Genomic DNA, 18,315 nt, shown 5'->3' on the forward strand with positions numbered 1-18,315 from the left:
TGTGCTTCTCTGTTGATGGCAGATTGTTTTACAATGACTTGCCACCGAAGTGGGCCAAATCCAGCATAACGTACAGACAATTTAGTTGTACCTACTTGAAATTATAAATGGGTTGAGTCATGAAAGCTTGGAATATGAAAGGGGACGTTGGGGTTAAGAATTGACAATTCTCAAACAAGTAAATGCACTGTGTTGTTCTTCAAATGAGCCTTACGTTAAGTCGCCACAATCAGGTATTTTAATTTTTAGCTCAATCAAACCACTGGGCCAAATTTTATGTTTTCTCAAACCTCGTAACACTACCCAGAATGAATAAGTTATCCGTCTTGTGGTAATCAATAAGCATCATTCATTCTCTGCCCCGTTACGTATTTTCTTTTTTTCGTTTGGTTTTTCACCATATAATTCGTCTACTTATTACCTTTCAATCTTTATATGGTGTAGAGAAACTAGAAAATATATTCTAAAGCCGTGTGTGGAAAGGCTAGCATCAACAAAAGTAGGTTTCGTGTGGCATTTTCCATGACGCAAAACACCGCCATTTTTGTTAAAATTACATACGACTTTAATGAATTTGGTCTACCAACGAGTTTGAGTTGGCAGACCGAGCTAGTCCTTGAATGTAAGGTTAATCTGGAATGCTATTTAAAATTTTGTCCAAGGCTGACTTGAAAGATGCTACTGGATCAACAAGGCCAAAGTATTCCCTACATATATTTGAGGGCAGCAAATTAAACAATGAAGGAGCCCGAGAAAGAAGAGAAGTGAACTTCATTGTTTGAACTAGCCTGTATTCTCGAGGGCTTGATGGTGCTCTCAAAATGCACATTAAGCCTCGACGGTCTTTAGAATTGACCCTAAATCCTGGGTTGGGACAAAGCTCATGGATGCTTTTGAAAACGTACAATATCAGATACCTTTCGTACCTTCTCTGAAAACTGTACAGTCCCAACTTTTTTAACCCCTCCCAATAGGAAAGCTCTCTTATTCATGTGATGTTCCAAGTGAAGCATCTTTGGACTTGTTCGACCTTTTGCAAACCTGCTGAACTCATTGGAGCCCAAATGGCTGAGGCATATTCGAGATGTGGTTGAATAATCTACTTGTACAGAGTTATCATTGTGATACTATCTCTGCACTTAAACGTGAGATATATCCAATCACACATTTGAAAAGCTTTACCCACCTTCAACTGGATATGCTGATCGAACTTTCCATTATTTTGGAGGACTACGTACACCTAGATCTTTCATAGATGAGACCTGCTCAATATCTTTACCTCCATCATCTACGAGTGGAATCTTTAAAGGAGTTGACCTAAACGTCATTGAGCGGAATTTCATTCCGTTCAGGGCCATATGACTCTCAGTTACCCAAGAGTAGATTCGATCTAAGTTCTTTGCCAGGCTACTGGAATCTTGGCCATTCCTACCAATTAACGATTTTGTATCCTCAGCGTAAGAAGAGAGACTGGCAGTAAAACTAAGCTTTTGAAGCGGGGCAACGAATATTATAAAAAGGAGGGGCCCTAAGATGGAGTCCTGGGGAACACCTGACTTGACATCATGTATGTCACTAAGTGATCCCTAGACCTTAGCAATTTGCTTCCCATCCTGAATGAAGCTTCTTATCCAATTGAGAAGCTTGCCTTGGATTCCAACGTCATGAAGTTTATTCAACAAAAGGCCATGATCTACTTTATCAAAGGCCTTGGCAAAATCAAGATAGACAACATCAACTGACTCGTGTCTTTCAAGATCCTCAATGACTTGCTCTAAATGCATAATCATACTTAAATGTGATCGGAACCCGTGCTGACTTGGAGGAAGGACATCAAGGACTTCAAGAAACTCGATCAGCATATCCAGTTGAAGGTGGGTAAAGCCTTTCAAGTGTGTGGTTGGATATATCGCACGTTTAAGTCCAGAGATCGGAACCCGTGCTGGCTTGGAGGAAGGACATCAAGGACTTCAAGAAACTCAACAAGTTTGGACTTTATGAACTTTTCAAACACCTTCGCAATATTCGAAGTGAGAGAAATCGGCCTATAGTTACTGGGGAGCGACTTATCCCCCCCCCTTTAAAAATTGGAACCACGTGAGCTAACTTCAGAGAGGGTGGAAACTTGCCCTGATCCAAGATGCAACGCTTCAAGTACGAGAAAACAGGAGCAAGAACCTGTGAGCATCTCATCAGAAACTGAGATGGCACACCATGTGGACCAGGAGAGCTCGAGAGTCTCGAGTCCCTGATGGCCTCTATAGCATGTTGATCTGTGGCTACAAGACCATCTGAGTGCTCAGATTGACTGACCTTGTCAATCTCAACAGACTCAACTTCAGAGCAATGAGTTGTTGCTTCTAAACTCAGTGGGGTTGAAAACACACTAGAGAACTGATCTCCAAGCATGTTGGCCATAGCCTATATATTCCTAATGGCTACCCCATCAACCTCAAAAGGCCCAACAGGGTATTTCATCTTTCGCTTAGAGTTCGCATAAGAGAAAAAAGCCTTCGGATTCGACCTGACCTCCTGAACTACCGTATCATCAGTTTGTAGCCGGTCATTTTCGATGGAGGTCTTAATCTTACCCTGAATTATGGCCATCTTTTTTTGTAGACTACCCATGATTACTGGATTGGAAGTGCTCTTCAGCCGTCTTGCTAGTTTGCAACTCTTTTTGAACAAAGTCTTCGTTTAGTCAGTGTCCCACCTGTCGGAACACATTAGACTGGAGCAAACTTCCTCAAAAGCTGAAACTATATTAGCAATGGTTGCATCTATTGACGATTTCTGTTTCAGAATTGAAACCTGGTCTAGTTCTTTTTCACTTTGAGAGTGTATAATTTTTGACCTACAGTAGTCGATCAATCAAGCTGAAACTTGAGATTCGCAATTTTAGCAACATGGGACCAGTCTTATTTGATGAAGAATGCAATACAGTGACTCAAATTGGTGTCATTAATTTACAACTTTAGGAAAACCAATGAAGCAAAGCCCGGGATTACAAACTGGCAACATCTGACTCAAGCGCCACTTAGCAGCTTCATGATTGGTATATCAGCATTCCAGGACAACTCAACAGATGACATCTCAATCTAAAACAAATTGGCCGAAGACAACCTCGACCAAAGAAAACTCTTGAAGCTTGTTTTATTTTACATTTTCTCAGAGGTTGCAAAACACCATATTCTCGGGGGGACCACGATTTAGAGGAGAGGGATGTCTTTTGAGCTTGGCCATTCAATCGGCTTCATGATTTATGTATCAACGATATGTCTTTGTGTTTAAATTAGAGCTGTGCATCAGATCCGACAGGTTCTCCGAATCTGTGAATTTTTTCTAGATTTCCTGGACAATATTTCTCAAGAAGTTCCCAGATAAGGTCAGCCAAGATCCTTTCATTTTGAATTGCTGGGGTTGTAATTACCACCAATGGATAGGAAGTCCGAAAATTTCAAATTTTTGTATTTGGATAATGTTTCAATTGTCTTTGAAACATTCCCAAATATTGATAGCAGCCCTTTTCGAAAGCTTAGGTGACCTTTTAATTTGATGTGTCTTCAAATTTCAGAATAATTCTTATGCTGAGAAGCACCCACCTTGATCTGTCAAACTTAAGTAACCTCATTTGTCTTTTGTTCTAAATTCTTGCACTGTTTCCGCTACTGGGAGTAAGATCCTCAACACGTTTCCGACACAACTGAAAAATGTTTGAAATTTTCATTCACATTTCATGTGTTTGGTTTTTACCAGAATAAATTTGCATTGTCTTTGAAGTTTCCTAGAGAAGTCCTTGCTTAGATCCACGAGAAATGACATTTTAGTTAAGACGAGTTGCAGTACTATATTGGTAGAGCATCCACTTTCACATCTGCAAATCCTGGTTTGATCCCAGGTTAACCGAGTCCAAGCTTTTTTGTCTTTAATGGTCTAAGGTGTATTTAGATAGATAGATAGATTTATTTCAGGAACACTTTGATCATGATTGGATAATGTCGGCATTTAATCTTTGAGTTAGCAACTTGATATATCAAAAATTTCATGAGTATGTAATTCCTCAGGTTCTGGGTAAGCAAAAGCTTGTTTTCACCAGGACCTGGGTTGTTTGTTCATTTTCTTTCAAATGTTAAAAAATTGAACTATCTTTGATTTTTCAGTTTTTTATTATAAGGTAAACTTTATTACTTTTGCAACCAATATGTAGCATTAGGAATGTCACATGTCCTTCCCTACATATAGATCCCCTATATAGGGGATGTTACTCTACTCCCCCTAAAACTGTAAACAATAACAAATGGGAGGCACAGCATGATAGGCATGTACTCCGTTTATAAGGAAGCCTTGGCCGTTTGCCCTTTCTCAAGAACAAGTATTGCTTGAAAAAATAAGTAAATGCAGTCAGGGACAAGTTCCTTCACAAATTCTAGATTTACTTTGAATTCAAGGACTGCCAACTCTAATTTGTTGGTTGATCAGAAATGATTGGAAAGCACCCAAAAATAGTTAGTGTGACCACCAAATCCGTGGTAGAGATCAAACTCTACCCAAGAATGCATCCAAGCCTGATTTCAGCCTACCTTCATCCACAAAATCCCTACCCTATAAATATTAGAGGATGAAGTAATTTTTGAATCTTTAATTTCGACAGATGGCTGTCATCTCCAATACAAAACACTGGAGTGCGCATTATTTTTCTTCAGAGACTAGATACATCTTTACAATGAAGGGCGTTTATTCTAATGTGTTGAGAGTGTTGAGAGGGGTCCTATCTTTATATTTGGTGATATAGTTTCAGCGTCTTTTGTTAGGTTCGACAACCTTTCCAGATGAAAACACTTTGAAATTAACTTGTTTTTTTATTTCAAATTTCCTCAAAGCTTGAATACAAAAAGCTAAATAGAATCCGTCATTTTTATTCCATATTAGAATTCATCGTTGAACCTAGAATGTATTTTTAATGGGGGCATGATCAATATGGTATCAGCCAAATTTCTTGTCAATGGCCATTAGGTTACTGAGAGTGTTTCCGACTAATTTCATCTTCTTCTTGCGCCGCTCCATCTCTTCTGGCATCTCACCTTTCTTCGGGTGTTGTTGCGCAGTTCGAGCCGGAGGTTGGGGTTGAGCCTTTCGGCCAGCATCCAACTCTTCACGTGGCATTTTCTTGGCCACAGGGATCTTCTTCGCAGCCGTCTTCTTGGCAGGTTTGGCTCCCATATTGAAATAGGACTGAGCCGTGGCGATGAGATTTTCATTCACAGAAATATTGCTATCCGATGTTCGTCCAGGGAGCTCAGCCTTTTTCGGCTCCTCTTTGGGGCGTTGAGTGGGCGCCCTGGTCCGGACGACTGACTCGCCCTCACGGGGCACTAATTCGCGCGGGGGGCGTGCTACAGGCGGTGCCTGATTAGCTCTCGAATTAGGACCGAACAAAGATGTCCCCGTGGTTCTTGTGTCAAGAAAGAACAGGGACTCCAACCATGACTGTTGCTCGTTGTCGGTCATGTGCTGGAAATTGGCATCTGATTCCAATCGAGACAAAAGGTTATCAATCTCATTGATATCGCCCTCGCCAATAGGCGAAGGGCTTGGAATGGGATTCTTCACCGGGCTTCGACGAGCCTCCAACGGTTTCTTTTCCGGGAACAACGAGTTCGAAATGTCTCCGACGGTCTTCCCTCCTCTTTGATGACGCACTATGGCCTCTCGTGGAACTTTGGGCATGTCTTTGGACACTGGACCGCGTCTAGGAACTTCTTCGCGTTTGGGGGGAGGCTTCCGTCCTTGCATGAATTTGGCAATATCAAAGTCAATTTTTTCTTTGACATATTCAGCTGGCTCTGCCGGAGTTAATCCCACTTTAGTGGAGTTGTGAATATATATTTGCAAAGAGTTGGGAGGTTCGTTTCTCAAAGGCACGTAGGGAGGACAATTGCCTTGTTCCTTGTCTTCGTTTTCATACAATTGTTCAATGTTACGAGTGGAAATCCGAGAATCGAATCTTGGGTATCTGCAGTTAGAAATACATTGACATATATTGACCTGATCGTATTGCAACCAACTAGATAGAAAATTGACAGTCATTCATTTTGAATATCTTAACACAGTGGTGAAAATTCCCTTTAAAATTTTGATGCAAATTCCCAAGCACATCTTGGCATTTTTCTCCCTTAGAAAATCATGGGGAACAATTTTGATTTTATTGGTTTATGAAATTCTAGCCCACATAAAAAACTAACATACCTAAAATCATTATAAAAAATGAAATTTTCAAAAACCCTCCCAATGTAAGTTGGGAGCACATTTAGTTAGCTCTTGAATAAAAATTATGAAATCATCTATTTCACCGTTTCTTAGTTACATGGAATTTAGTGGTCCAAATTTCATCGTTTTTAGCCCCAAAATGCCCCGGTTATATGTTACTTCAATTTCCCAAAGAATTAATATCGATTTTCAATATCACAAATACAAAAAGATTACTTTTCCTCTTCTGACATAGTCTCATAATAGCTAAAAATGCTATATAATGTCACTTAAAACACACTAAAAGTGTAATCTTTGAAAATGTGTACACTTAGTTATGCATTCACTTGAATTTTGAAGACAATACATACAACAAACAATGTTATAGATTTTGTCGTTTCTTGAAGACTTTGTTGAAACTGATTAGAAATAGCTTCTTTAATGTTTCATTAATATTTGTGAAATTTTCAGTGACCACTCAACTAAATTAACCTTGGACGCTTTTAAAAATGATTTTTCAAAAATCTGCTTTATATCAGGTTGTGCAAGGTTCTAAGTTAATTTGAAATTATGCAAGAAATGGAAAAATAATCATTTATTTTTGCGATAATGAAAATCGATATCACATCTTTGGGACATTGAATTAACATATAATATATTTTGGGGCTAAAAACGATGAAATTTGGACCACTAAATCCGATGTAACTAAGTAGCGGTGAAATAGGTGATATCGTAAATTACATTCAAGAGCTAACTACGTGTGCTCCTAATTTACATTGAGTAGGTTTTTGAAAATTTTAGTTTTTATAATGTTTTAAGGTATGTAAGTTTTTTATGTGGACTAGAATGCCATAAAACAATAAAGTTGAAGTTGTTCCCTATGACTTTTTGGGGTAGAAAAATGCCGCCAATTTGTGTTTGGGAATTTCTCTGGAAACTTGATAGGGCTTTTTGAACACCGTGTTAAGGAGCTCGTTCTAAAGCATCTTTGATTCTGTAATCATACCGGAATTGGCCGAAAGGTAATTACCAAACCTTTTCAAAGCAACCTTTTTCCTTTTGTTCTTAGCTGACCGTCGGTGTAAACGTTACACACAGTTTTTAAACCGAGTACATAAAACTTAGTGTTGCCATTTTGTTGCGCGGCGGCCTAGGCGCCCCAGGCCCTTGCAGCCGAAAGGTTAGGTTAGGTCAGGAATGATTTCAAAATGGCAACACTGACTTGCTGGATGTTGACAGTTTACGGATAAACGTTATTCTCCACCGATTAGTTGGCGGTGCTCATTTTTCAATTTGTGACAAACTGTTAGAAAGGTTTGGAGAGAGAGTTTAAGGGCTATTTATATCGTGTTAGGTTAGGTTGGGTTTGATAAGGTTAGGTTAAGTTTAAAAAAGTAGCACCGCCAACTAATCGGTGGAGAATAACGTTTATCCAGTTTACATGCTTATGTGCTCGGTTTAGTCACGCATTCACCCCCTTTTGGCCTCCTTAATATATTTTCATTGAATTAGCTTCTTACCATTCCAATTTTGGTTTAGCGATGATATTGTTTATGATTTGCTCTAACCAACGTCTTTCATATTGTTTGGTGTACAAATCAAAAGCTAGTTGTATAATGACGTTTTCTTGCCACTTCTGATTATTGCTAATTTAAATTTAAGCAAAATATTCCAACAAAACATCCTTTTTGTAGTGTTATTCCTTATTTAGGTTATTACGTCTTACACCATGCTTATGCATCATGCTCTCTCGTTCCTCATATATGCTCTCTGTGTATATACGATCCCTTGTATCCATGCCCCAACTACAGTTCAATAAACAGTTTGCAATAGAGCTTCAACCAGAGTACATCGTCTGTCTGTTCTCCGCGCGTCCATAACATAACACTTTTGTCAACGGATATTACTGTGGTTAAAGCAATTACCTAAATTTTGACCTATAGGTGATCATTTTGGAGCATGTATCGCAAAAGTCGAGAAGAAAAGTATATTGGAAAAGGAGTGTTAAAATTTGGTTATTGCTTCTAAGGTTGGATGGACTTCCTAAGTGTTCGAATGCATGGTCAAAGAAATAAGCCTGAATCATCAGATGGTTCACGTAAAAGTTTAACATTTAACTTGTGCAAGATCTTGAAAATGTAAGTGACGTAAAAGTTACATCTTCACAAGCTTAAAAGAGCATCAGCCAGTTGACTTATTCCCTATAATAATTACGCCTTATTAAGAGTTAAGACTATTACTTTAGTGTTTGGAGAACTTTCAAGTATGAATTAAAAGGTCGCCCGGAATTTTTCTTGCAGCGATTGCTTGTCAAGTTTTAAAAATTAAAAAGTAATGTCTGAGAGCGTTCATTAAGCGATTCGCTATGGCCCTAAATGATCTTTGTCTACTTTCCTGGAAGAGAGACAGTTTTACTCTTCTCATAGGAGCTACCTGGAAAAGGGATCCACCGAATATTGATCGAATTTCTTCGATATATTCTCACTAGTCACTTGCGGGAGTAATTTGTAAAGATTCTCACGCTCTGCCAATAAATGAAAGATGGATTTTTCACCCAAGCTCCAATGTAGCATGGTCCAGCAAGCATCGAAAGCCCCCAAGAAGCCTTTAGCACAACCTGAACCTGTGGGCCAAAACGGCTAAAGGAAGAGAACCCTATTAAAGAATTGCATCCAATCATGGCCAATCAAATGTCAACAATCTTACCTCTAGTAGTCCATCGCCAATAATCAACATTAAAAAGGGCACTCCATGCTTCTCTTTGACGTAAATTGAGTTCCTGGAGGCGTTCATAGATGTAAAATCAAATAAGGCCACATCTGGCTCTCCATGGTGATTCAGAGCGAACGTGGTATTAGGTAGCTGATAATCAGTGCAATAATCGCATGTATCTTTGATGTATGCCAACAGCTTCTCTTGGTTGATGTTGGATCGTAGAAGCAACTTCTGGGGGTCCTTGTTATCCTGAAAGCGAGATCGTGATTTTCTTTTGAAAAATGTCAATGTTTCCCATTACTCTTCAAAAATGTGGCCTGACTAAAATCATAACCAGCCAACGTGTTCTTTGATTATAAGACTGCTTGGAATTGGAATACTGTTCAATGAGAAAACAAGGCCGTTTCCAGTAGAAAGTAGATTTTTGAGGACACAACCAAGGGACATCTATTATGATATTTTGGTATATTGGGTATGATGATGATTTATTTCGGGGACTGTGTTGGTATTGTAAAAACGGAGAACGATGCTAATAATAGAAAATCGCTAAACAAGACGTTAGCTTTCTTAAACGTTGATCCGTTAATGCAAAAGGTATTAACAACTGTTCATTTGATTTTTATTCTAAATAATTCAAAACCAGCGTTAAGCGAAAATTTTCGATCATTATTTCGAGTGCTGCTGGCTCCTGTTGGATCTAAGAACAACATGAATAGAAAAAAGCTCAAACTTTAACAATGATGGGTGCGTTGGATCTCCACTCAAGTTCAAGTTTTGATGGCTCCTAAACCAAGTCACCAGATCGGATGCAAACTTGTATTAAAGTCGGTCACCTAGAAAGGCCCCCCAAAAGACCCCGTTACTTCGTTGTTTTGTGTTAGCGGGGAGATGTAAAAGAAAATTCAAATTTATCAAAACACTGGCGGGAACATTATTCATTAACTTGGAAAACAATCTCAAACAATTTTGAAGATTTTAACAAATTTAAGAAATATCCCTAACAGAGTGACTTCTAAAATAAAGCTTTGTTTACCGGTAGCTTGCTTAAATTTGAGAGAATAGGAAAACATAGCTAAATGATGCAAAGAAAAACAGGTGCGGTTGACTGATGGGCGTTAAATGGCTAAATCCATGCTCATGATTAATACTGTTGGAAAGTTATATTGAGAATATTTTTGATAAAGACTAGTGGTCTCAATTTAGAAATGTTATTAAAACCTAAAGTACCCGTCATTCGCCCTCAAACAGTCCAGAACTTTAACCAATCAAACCCGAAGTCTAATGAACACTTAGAGAATGATAAACAAACATGTGCAGTATGACTGACAGACATCTGATTAATACATAAGGCGTAAAATTAAATCCAGTTTGTAATTGAAATCTTCACGACCCATTCATACCTTTTTCAAAACCTTTTTCGTCAGAAGGCTGTGCTTTTTGGTTGTCATGACAAAGTAATGTGTCTCATCCTTGTAATAGACAAAGTTTTCCAAAGCAATTCCAAGGTCATCATACAACGCATTGAAGAAATCTTGCTTATACACGTAAGCAATGCCACTGATCTCCTCCACCATTGCCTCAGCTGAGGTCTTATTGTTCACAAAATTAGCCGTAATGGCTATTGCCAGTTTTCCTCGAAACTCCCGACGATCAAACTCTGAAACAATGAAAGCCTTCTTCAGCAGCAATTTTCGAAAAAAGCAGTACAACTTGGAGGCATCTGTTACCGCTTAAAGTAACCCGTTTGCCTTGGGCACAAACCAGGACATCAGCTTCAATTTGAAGCCCATTAGAGGCCATGACCGANCAGTTTTCCTCGAAACTCCCGACGATCAAACTCTGAAACAATGAAAGTCTTCTTCAGCAGCAATTTTCGAAAAAAGCAGTACAATTTGGAGGCATCTGTTACCGCTTAAAGTAACCCGTTTGCCTTGGGCACAAACCAGGACATCAGCTTCAATTTGAAGCCCATTAGAGGCCATGACCGACCACGTGGGGCATCCAGGGCCAGGTTGCTTCAATGTCTCGTACGAGACACCCGTGTACACTTGAATGCCCAGAACCAAGGATAACTTCAGGAGAATGCATTGCAGCCTTTTGATGCCTACAAATAACGAAAATAGAGCTCGATGGAAGCAAAGAAGAAGAAACAGTCTCGCAAAGAAATTTGCCCACTTAAGCTTTTTTTATTTAGTCGATTTGTAACTGAATCACAACTTGGTGAACTCGTTTCTTTTACAAATAATCTGTTGAAAACATTGTGGCATTGCATAATCAATTCACGACTAGACATTATACAGAGGATCAAATAGCAAATTAATCAAACATTTCCAGTAATGTAAAGGTGTTATGCTTCATTGAATTCAATAACCGCACAATCTCGTCGCAAGTGTTTCTGAAGACGTATTTATGGTGGCGTGTCGGCACCTCATCAAGGATTCTTGGCCAGTGTCATTTTTGAACACTTCTAGTTGCCTTGAGGATCTTATCCAGCAAATCTGAACCCATAAAGGATAGGGGGAAAAACTTGCTCTTTTGGAGATTGCCATTTGCTACATTATTATAAACTATACTATATACTTACAAAATGTGAACAGTTTTACAATTTACAATTATCGCGTCTTTAATCGTTCCTCAATAGCCGGAACTGATTTTTGCTCGCGTTACTGTGCTAAAAATAAATAATTAATTTCTCAACCATCCAACACTTCAAATGAAGACAGTTGAGAAAATGGGTGTAACTCGATCGCTCGATCAAGAGAATTTTCCCGTCGACCAGCTACTTGACAAGCTCGCTCTGAATGGGGTCGTTTAGTCCAACCGTATTTAATTGAGCAGAAGGAAATGTATACTACGAAGCATTTTAATACAACAAGATTCAGAGTCATGAAAACCCTAAATTTTGCTAAGAAGGAGCACTAGTTTAGACCTAATCTTCCTTATCAAGAATAAGTTGTAACAAAAAAATAAACATAATCCCTTGTTCTAATGAAGGACTAGCTCGGTCTGCCACTCAAACTCGTTACCAGGCCAAATATCGTATAAAGATTAAGAGGCAAAAATCGACGGCATACAATCTTTCATTTTAATAGTACTGGAGATTATATTCCCCGCACCGTTTAGAAAAGCCGGTGAAAAAGTAAAGCAATTAAAATGTTTTGATAATCGCCGATTTCACCCAAGACCTTTAAGTCTCTTTAACTTCCAGCAAGAAAAAACGAGCAAAGACTGCTTTGGTGGTTGAAAAAGGAACGAGTAATGAATAATTTCAGTGTTTGGGTTGTTGCTATTACACCATTTTGAGATGCAATGGGATTACAGTTCTCTTTTTGAAAAAAAAACGAATCAGCGTAAATTTGTTCCTTGTAATTTCATTATTACTACCTTGAGGCCTTTTTTACAACTCTCTCCTCCTACTTAGGGGCTTGGAGGTTAACCGGTATAAAAATACACTCGCCAAAGTGGTGAGCGGATATTCTTGATACGTCCAAGCCTTAACTGAGAGGTACAAGCGTTTAAACATTCTGGTTCTGGTTATTGGTGACATTATCTTGAGCTCCTGAAAACACATTTGATTTTGTCCAAGTCTGAGTAGGTGAGCACTTACTAATGTGATTCATCGCTCCCACGCAGAATTTTGGGAAGAGTGTTTTAACCCCAATATGCTTGAGGTCTTCAATGACAAACGGCCACAAGTGGAGGACATTATTTCGGGTAAAATCCGTTCTTTGTTCCAAGACAATGACGTTAAAGCCCAAGAGGGTAGCTTCAATAGCACAACGCAATCCACATGGACCTGCCCCAATGATGCATATCTAGATAAATGAGTTGCAACTCGGTCAAACTTACCTGCCATGAAAATCTACAAAGACATGTTTCTTACTGTGAGTCTCCGTAATTGGAGGTTTTGATATCGTAACCCTGCTTTTCGTAAGGTTCCGACAATGGTTTCCATCTGAGTTCCCAATCGGGCACTCTGAAGAAAAGAATGAGAAAAACACCCATTGATTAGTAGTTGCCAGGCCAAACTCATGGATTCATATGTTCAGGACAGTACTGCCCAAGTTTCGGAGTCTTCATGAACATTTCGTGAAAGCCGATTGAATGTACTTTCAATTTGTTCGACCTCTTTCTTTGTTAATCTCGATTGTGGACATGGCCTCGTTTCTTTCTGTTTACAGTAAATCGAACAGTCTCTGCTTCTCAGTAGATGGAAACGAATAGACTCGATGAGGAAAGAAAGAAAGAAGCCATTGTTTCCTTTTTAATTACGTCTGAAAGCCTAAAGCAAGATTTTGAGCTTGCTGACGAACTCTTGTCGTGGAGTGCAAACGAACAAGTTTAAAATTTTAGCAATAGAAAAAAAGTAGTTTTGAAAGAAAAAACATTTTGCATTCGATTTTCGATATTAGGAGTAAAACACGATTGAGTTAAGGAAAATAAGGTGGAGTAAATGAGGATAAATGAACATCTTGGATGACTCATGAAAGTATTGTTTCCACAACTTAAAAGGTGGGAACAAAGGCTGGTTAGGAAACATCTGAACTGGGTTATTCAAGCAGAGAAATCAAAGAGGGATAGCAACTAAGGCAAAAAATCTACCCGGCGGGGGTTCAAATCTCGAATTCGATGGATGAAACTATGTAAAGGGGACGTATGGAAGCCAGAAATGTAATATACTAGCATGTCAAAGGTCTTCAATTCGATTCCTCTCCCCGACCCTTTTCAAAGACAGTTCTATACATTTATCTATTTCATCAAACGGAGAAACAATCTAATAGTGACAAAGGTATTTTTTATCTCAACCATATATATGAAAAAATTGGTGGGAAGTTTACTGGACCGTGAGGCTCGACCCTCCAACTTAAGTCCCTCAAATAAGAAATAACCATCATCAAATCTGAAGTTGGGCATTCCACGCAAAGTGTTCACACTCAATCTTCTAGAAGTCACCAGTTATGTTCAAATTTGGCTTGAATGTTTGCTTTGGCAAAATGGAGGCGACATTAAATGGTTTGAAAGAAACACTGACAACTTGCCAGCTTTGGGGGACCTATGTGAACAGTTAGGGCTCATTTCTATTTTCACCGTTCCTGACTTTAATCTTGTTCATTGTCCATTCCTGAGATTTGTGTCGGATTGTTCGACCAATGCAGATTTGAAAGGAAGAACAATTTACTCAGTCATTTGATTGAACAGAAAATCAAAACACTTCTTGGTTCTGATGCAAAAAGGGGAATTCTTTTCTCATCTTGGCCTGTCAGTCCATTTTTCGAGCGGTTCTTGGGAATACTTGCAAATGAATTTTAAAAGCTAACAACACAAGGATTGACACGCTGATTTGTAAGTTTGTGTATATGTATATATAATATATTCTTTTATCTTTCTTTCTTTGTCAGGTTGTTGTTTACAGTTAGTAGTACATGAGATCCAGATGACTTTCATCGTCCTTAACATGCAAGAAGTACGGGTATTCAGCACAAAGCAGCAGTGCGGGCTCAACCTTTGGTCCTATTCGGCCTTAATTGGATGCTATTGATGTTGCAATACGTCAGCAGTTTTGGTTGTTGTTGCTGTTGTTGTTGCCGTTATTGTTGTTCACACTGTAATGCCTTACCTCCAGAACCTCAAACGTGTCATCGCATGATTCTATACCAAGACACTGACATAAACCAAAAAATATCTCCAAAATATCTTTACACTCAGTTGCGTCGAAAAATCTTTGAACATAACTTGACACAGTTTTTCTCTCCATATTCTTTGACAATGGCGATCTTTGGTGAACTACTTCTTCTGCTTCTAAAATGTTGGATCGTTGCCAGGAGAAGTTGTTGTAGTAAGCAGTACGGGTACAGTATGTATTCTAGGAAGGTTGATTGCTCGGTAATCTACGTTTGTAGCAGCAGGTTGCGTTGATCATCTAAGTGTTTTGTTGGTCTTTAGCCCTGAGAAAATTCCAGCATTCTAGGATTTTCACGTGAAAGTCGCGCTCCTCATCCGGCCAGTCCACGTAGGTACCGCATTTTTCTAAGCGTCCGCGGTAAAGGTTACTGTCAATGATAATGCCAAATTTGCCATCGTCGGCACCAAACAACATTGCGTCATTCTGCCCTTTGAAGAAATAATCATTGATCTTCGACCACTCTGAACATTTGATGCTGCGACTTTCGTCAACATCATCGTCATCACCACCACCTCGAACCTTAAATAGGAACGATTGGCCGGTGCCCACAAAATTCTCTGTCACCATGAGGGGACAGGTGGCAAAGGCGCCAAATTTCCGATGTTGGTGGTCCTGGATAACTAAGATGAACGGTGGCTCGCCTAATGACACTTTTCGGTAGAGATTCTTCAGGCTGTATCCATCTCGACTCGTCGAGTAGACCAAGTTGACAGTTCCATGTTGGAGGCAGGCTGGGACAGTTTGGAGTAAGTCTTGGAATAGGGTTCCGTTGAGAATAAGCGAGGTGTCTAGGGTGTCGAAAAGAGAATCTTGAGTCTTGAGTTCAAAGGCTGGAGGCTCGTCCTCCAAGAAATCCTGGTCCACTATATCGGGTGGGTACCAGAGTCGAAGGAATTCGCCAAACGGGAACAACGAGTTCCGATTGCAATGGAATTCTAAGTTTAAAGTAATTTTCCCCGGAGAGTTCTCGCTCTCCAGGGTCACAACCTCAACTGTGATGCCTTCTTGTTCCATGTCATCCATATCAACGTGATCCGGGGGATACTTGAATTGGGAGGAGACGCTAATCAGGTCCGGGATTTCGTCGGGTTCGTCATCCCGGCACCTAATGCCGATCTTCTCGAGATCTTCGACGGGGATGCGCCGCAGATCTCCAGTCTCAGTGGATATGATCACGCGTTTCGTTTCGAAAACGATTTTGCCCTTGTTCCCGTCCAAAATGGCTGCAAATTCGACCTCATCGGTTGGAGGCTCCACCTCGCACGTGGGTGCAATAATGGTCAACACTTTGCCGGGTCGAAGTTTTCGCTTGGTCAGACTATTCGAGCGGATCAATTGGAATGAAGTGACATTGTAGCGCTCGGCAATGTCATCTATGGTCTCGTCAGGCATGACAACATGGATGTTCTCATCCTCGGGGAAGCTGTTGCTCTGTTCTCTCATCCATTTGGTCGTGTCTTGCATGACATTGACGGAAGCCGAGGTAACCACCCGACTGGCTTGGATCGTGGAAGTGCCAATGACGGACACCCCTGACACAGCTGTTTTACCCACCAGTTCACTGGCATGACAAACACTCTTGCCAGCCGCTTTGGTGACCTTGCCAGCTGCCTTGGTGCCTAAGGCCACGCCTGAGCCTACGGCCTTGGAGCCTTGGAACACGCCTGAAGTGACTACCTTGGATCCAGAAACGAACCCCGATCCGACTGCAGTCACCCCGCTTCCCACAGCCTTGGCCATGTTCCCAAAGCTCCAGGATGGTTTGTCCAGGCCCCCCTCCTTGTGATCTTCATTATCCGGCTCTCGCTGAATGGGTTCGCCATGGAAAGAAGCTGGCAGTGATATCGTGTGTTTAAGATTCACATGCTTCTCCTCCATTATGAATCCAACTACGACCTACCAAGACGAATCGATAATTGGCTTTCTTCTTGGTTGAGAAGAGCTTTCTCCAAGGTTTTACCGGAGATGTGGACCGAGCGAACCAAGTGGAACTACTGCCCTCAATATATGTAGCAGTGCAAGTGGTTTGTAGGAGGCTTTGTTTCCTCAAGTCATGTGAATAAGGAACGGCGTAGTAGTTTCTTGGCATCTATTTTTGGATGCCCATTCGTCAGGCCAATTCTAGCCATGTCAAGACTTTCAATTGTGTTCTCCAGCCCTGGGTGCGCTGGTGGAATCCAATTGGAAGGCATTGAACGCTTTAGGAGACTCATTTTGAAGTTCAAAGGAAATAAGATAGTCAATAAAACATTGCGAAGCCAATAGGATCGGGAACCAAAAGTAATGAACTGAGATACCACCCATGTGTCTTTTTCAGTCTTGTTTACCCTGCAGACTTAATGGCACGGTAGACAATTATAGATGGCTCGAGTAATACTCTTTAACTGAGTATCATCATGCAGAAAACGCTGTCTCATAGAAAAGCTATGAAACTATAGTATGATTATTTCTTGCTCATCACCAGCAAAAACAGATTGGGGCTTTGTCGATTTATCAACGGGAGGATAGAAAGTCAAGTGCGCGATAACTAACCTACCAATGAAATTTCCAATCTATAAAAAGTTTCATATAAAATGCTCGCATTTACCTAATGTTTAAAATGAACTTAATAGCTCAATGAAACAACCTGATATTCTGTTGTTGTACAGAGCTTGTTCCGCCTCCCTTATCTTCTTCCAGTACGTTTTTCATTTGAACCTTGAGCCATTGAAACATGGACGGGGACGCCAAGGTTGAGCAATAACCTTTTTTGTTTTAGTATACGCATCTCATTCTGCTTCAAATGAGACTTGCTTTACATCGACATAATGGGCTAGTTTTTCAAATTTCATCTCAATCGAACGGCCAAGTCAAAAGTATCAAAGCCCACAAAATAACTTCTCACAAAACGAATGAGCTAGCTCTATTGTGGGGATTATTTCCCACTAGAGGCAGCCTCATTCGCTAAGTGAGTACTTCTGAGCTGAGACTTATTCCTTCCGTTTACGGTAAGTGTTTCCATCACGTGGCTGAACATTACATTTTCAGCGCCATTAGAACCACATGCATTGTGGAGTGTGGGGTTCTAGACAGCAAAAAAATTTGGGAACTTTTTTCTGATGACTCATAGCTCATGTGACCAGTGACACAAAAATATGATCATTTCTACCCTGGCTACTTAAAAAACCAAGAACAATACGACATTTATAGCAGTAAATAAGCAGACATCTCTTGAAATTTTATGTCTATTTTTGAAGAAACTACTCGTAACATGGCCTGAGACAAAAGATACGGAAAATTTAGAAATTTACCAACATTATCAATATTTTCTCAGCTTTCAAGATTTGCCCATGACCAACAAGTTCAAGCATGAATCATGAATTTGTTTACCTTTCAATCTCAATCAACATTTTTTTTAAACCACAAAAATTGTGTCCTTGGAGCGCACGTAATTTTTTGACGAAGTAATGTCTGAAAATATTAAGTTTTTCTCTTTTCTCCGTGAAATATTACTTACCTAGTTAATTGGATACTTTATTTTGTTATCAAGAGACAAGATCATAGTTGGATAGAATACTTCTCTTTCAACTCCATTACTAATTTAAAAATTCTGGAAGTATGTTTAAGTAGTTCTTAATGAGATTGGATTGAAGTGGTTTGAAGGATTCCCGTCGAACCCACAGAGTGATAAA

At 39.8% G+C, this 18,315-nt stretch overlaps 1 protein-coding gene across 2 annotated transcripts; it reads right to left on the minus strand.

Annotated features, from left to right (window-relative positions):
- Positions 1 to 4,846: 4,846 nt before the first annotated feature.
- On the minus strand, positions 4,847 to 14,716 carry LOC131883336 (F-actin-monooxygenase mical2b-like). 2 transcript variants are annotated; one of them, XM_059230787.1, is made up of 8 exons: positions 14,579 to 14,716; positions 12,845 to 12,937; positions 12,569 to 12,776; positions 10,871 to 11,065; positions 10,362 to 10,618; positions 8,953 to 9,210; positions 8,680 to 8,885; positions 4,847 to 6,013 (listed from the first exon to the last, which is right to left on the minus strand). In XM_059230787.1, the coding sequence occupies exons 1-8, from the start codon at positions 14,714 to 14,716 to the stop codon at positions 4,984 to 4,986; spliced, it is 2,385 nt and encodes a 794-aa protein (XP_059086770.1). In that variant the 3' UTR covers positions 4,847 to 4,983. The 2 variants fall into 2 exon arrangements, with proteins under 2 accessions (XP_059086770.1, XP_059086771.1); XM_059230788.1 differs by lacking the exons at positions 10,871 to 11,065; positions 12,569 to 12,776; positions 12,845 to 12,937; positions 14,579 to 14,716 and adding an exon at positions 10,689 to 10,765.
- Between the last annotated feature and the right edge of the window lie 3,599 nt (positions 14,717 to 18,315).

Source organism: Tigriopus californicus, chromosome 7, assembly GCF_007210705.1.
Source record: "Tigriopus californicus strain San Diego chromosome 7, Tcal_SD_v2.1, whole genome shotgun sequence".
NCBI classification, from domain to species: domain Eukaryota; kingdom Metazoa; phylum Arthropoda; class Copepoda; order Harpacticoida; family Harpacticidae; genus Tigriopus; species Tigriopus californicus.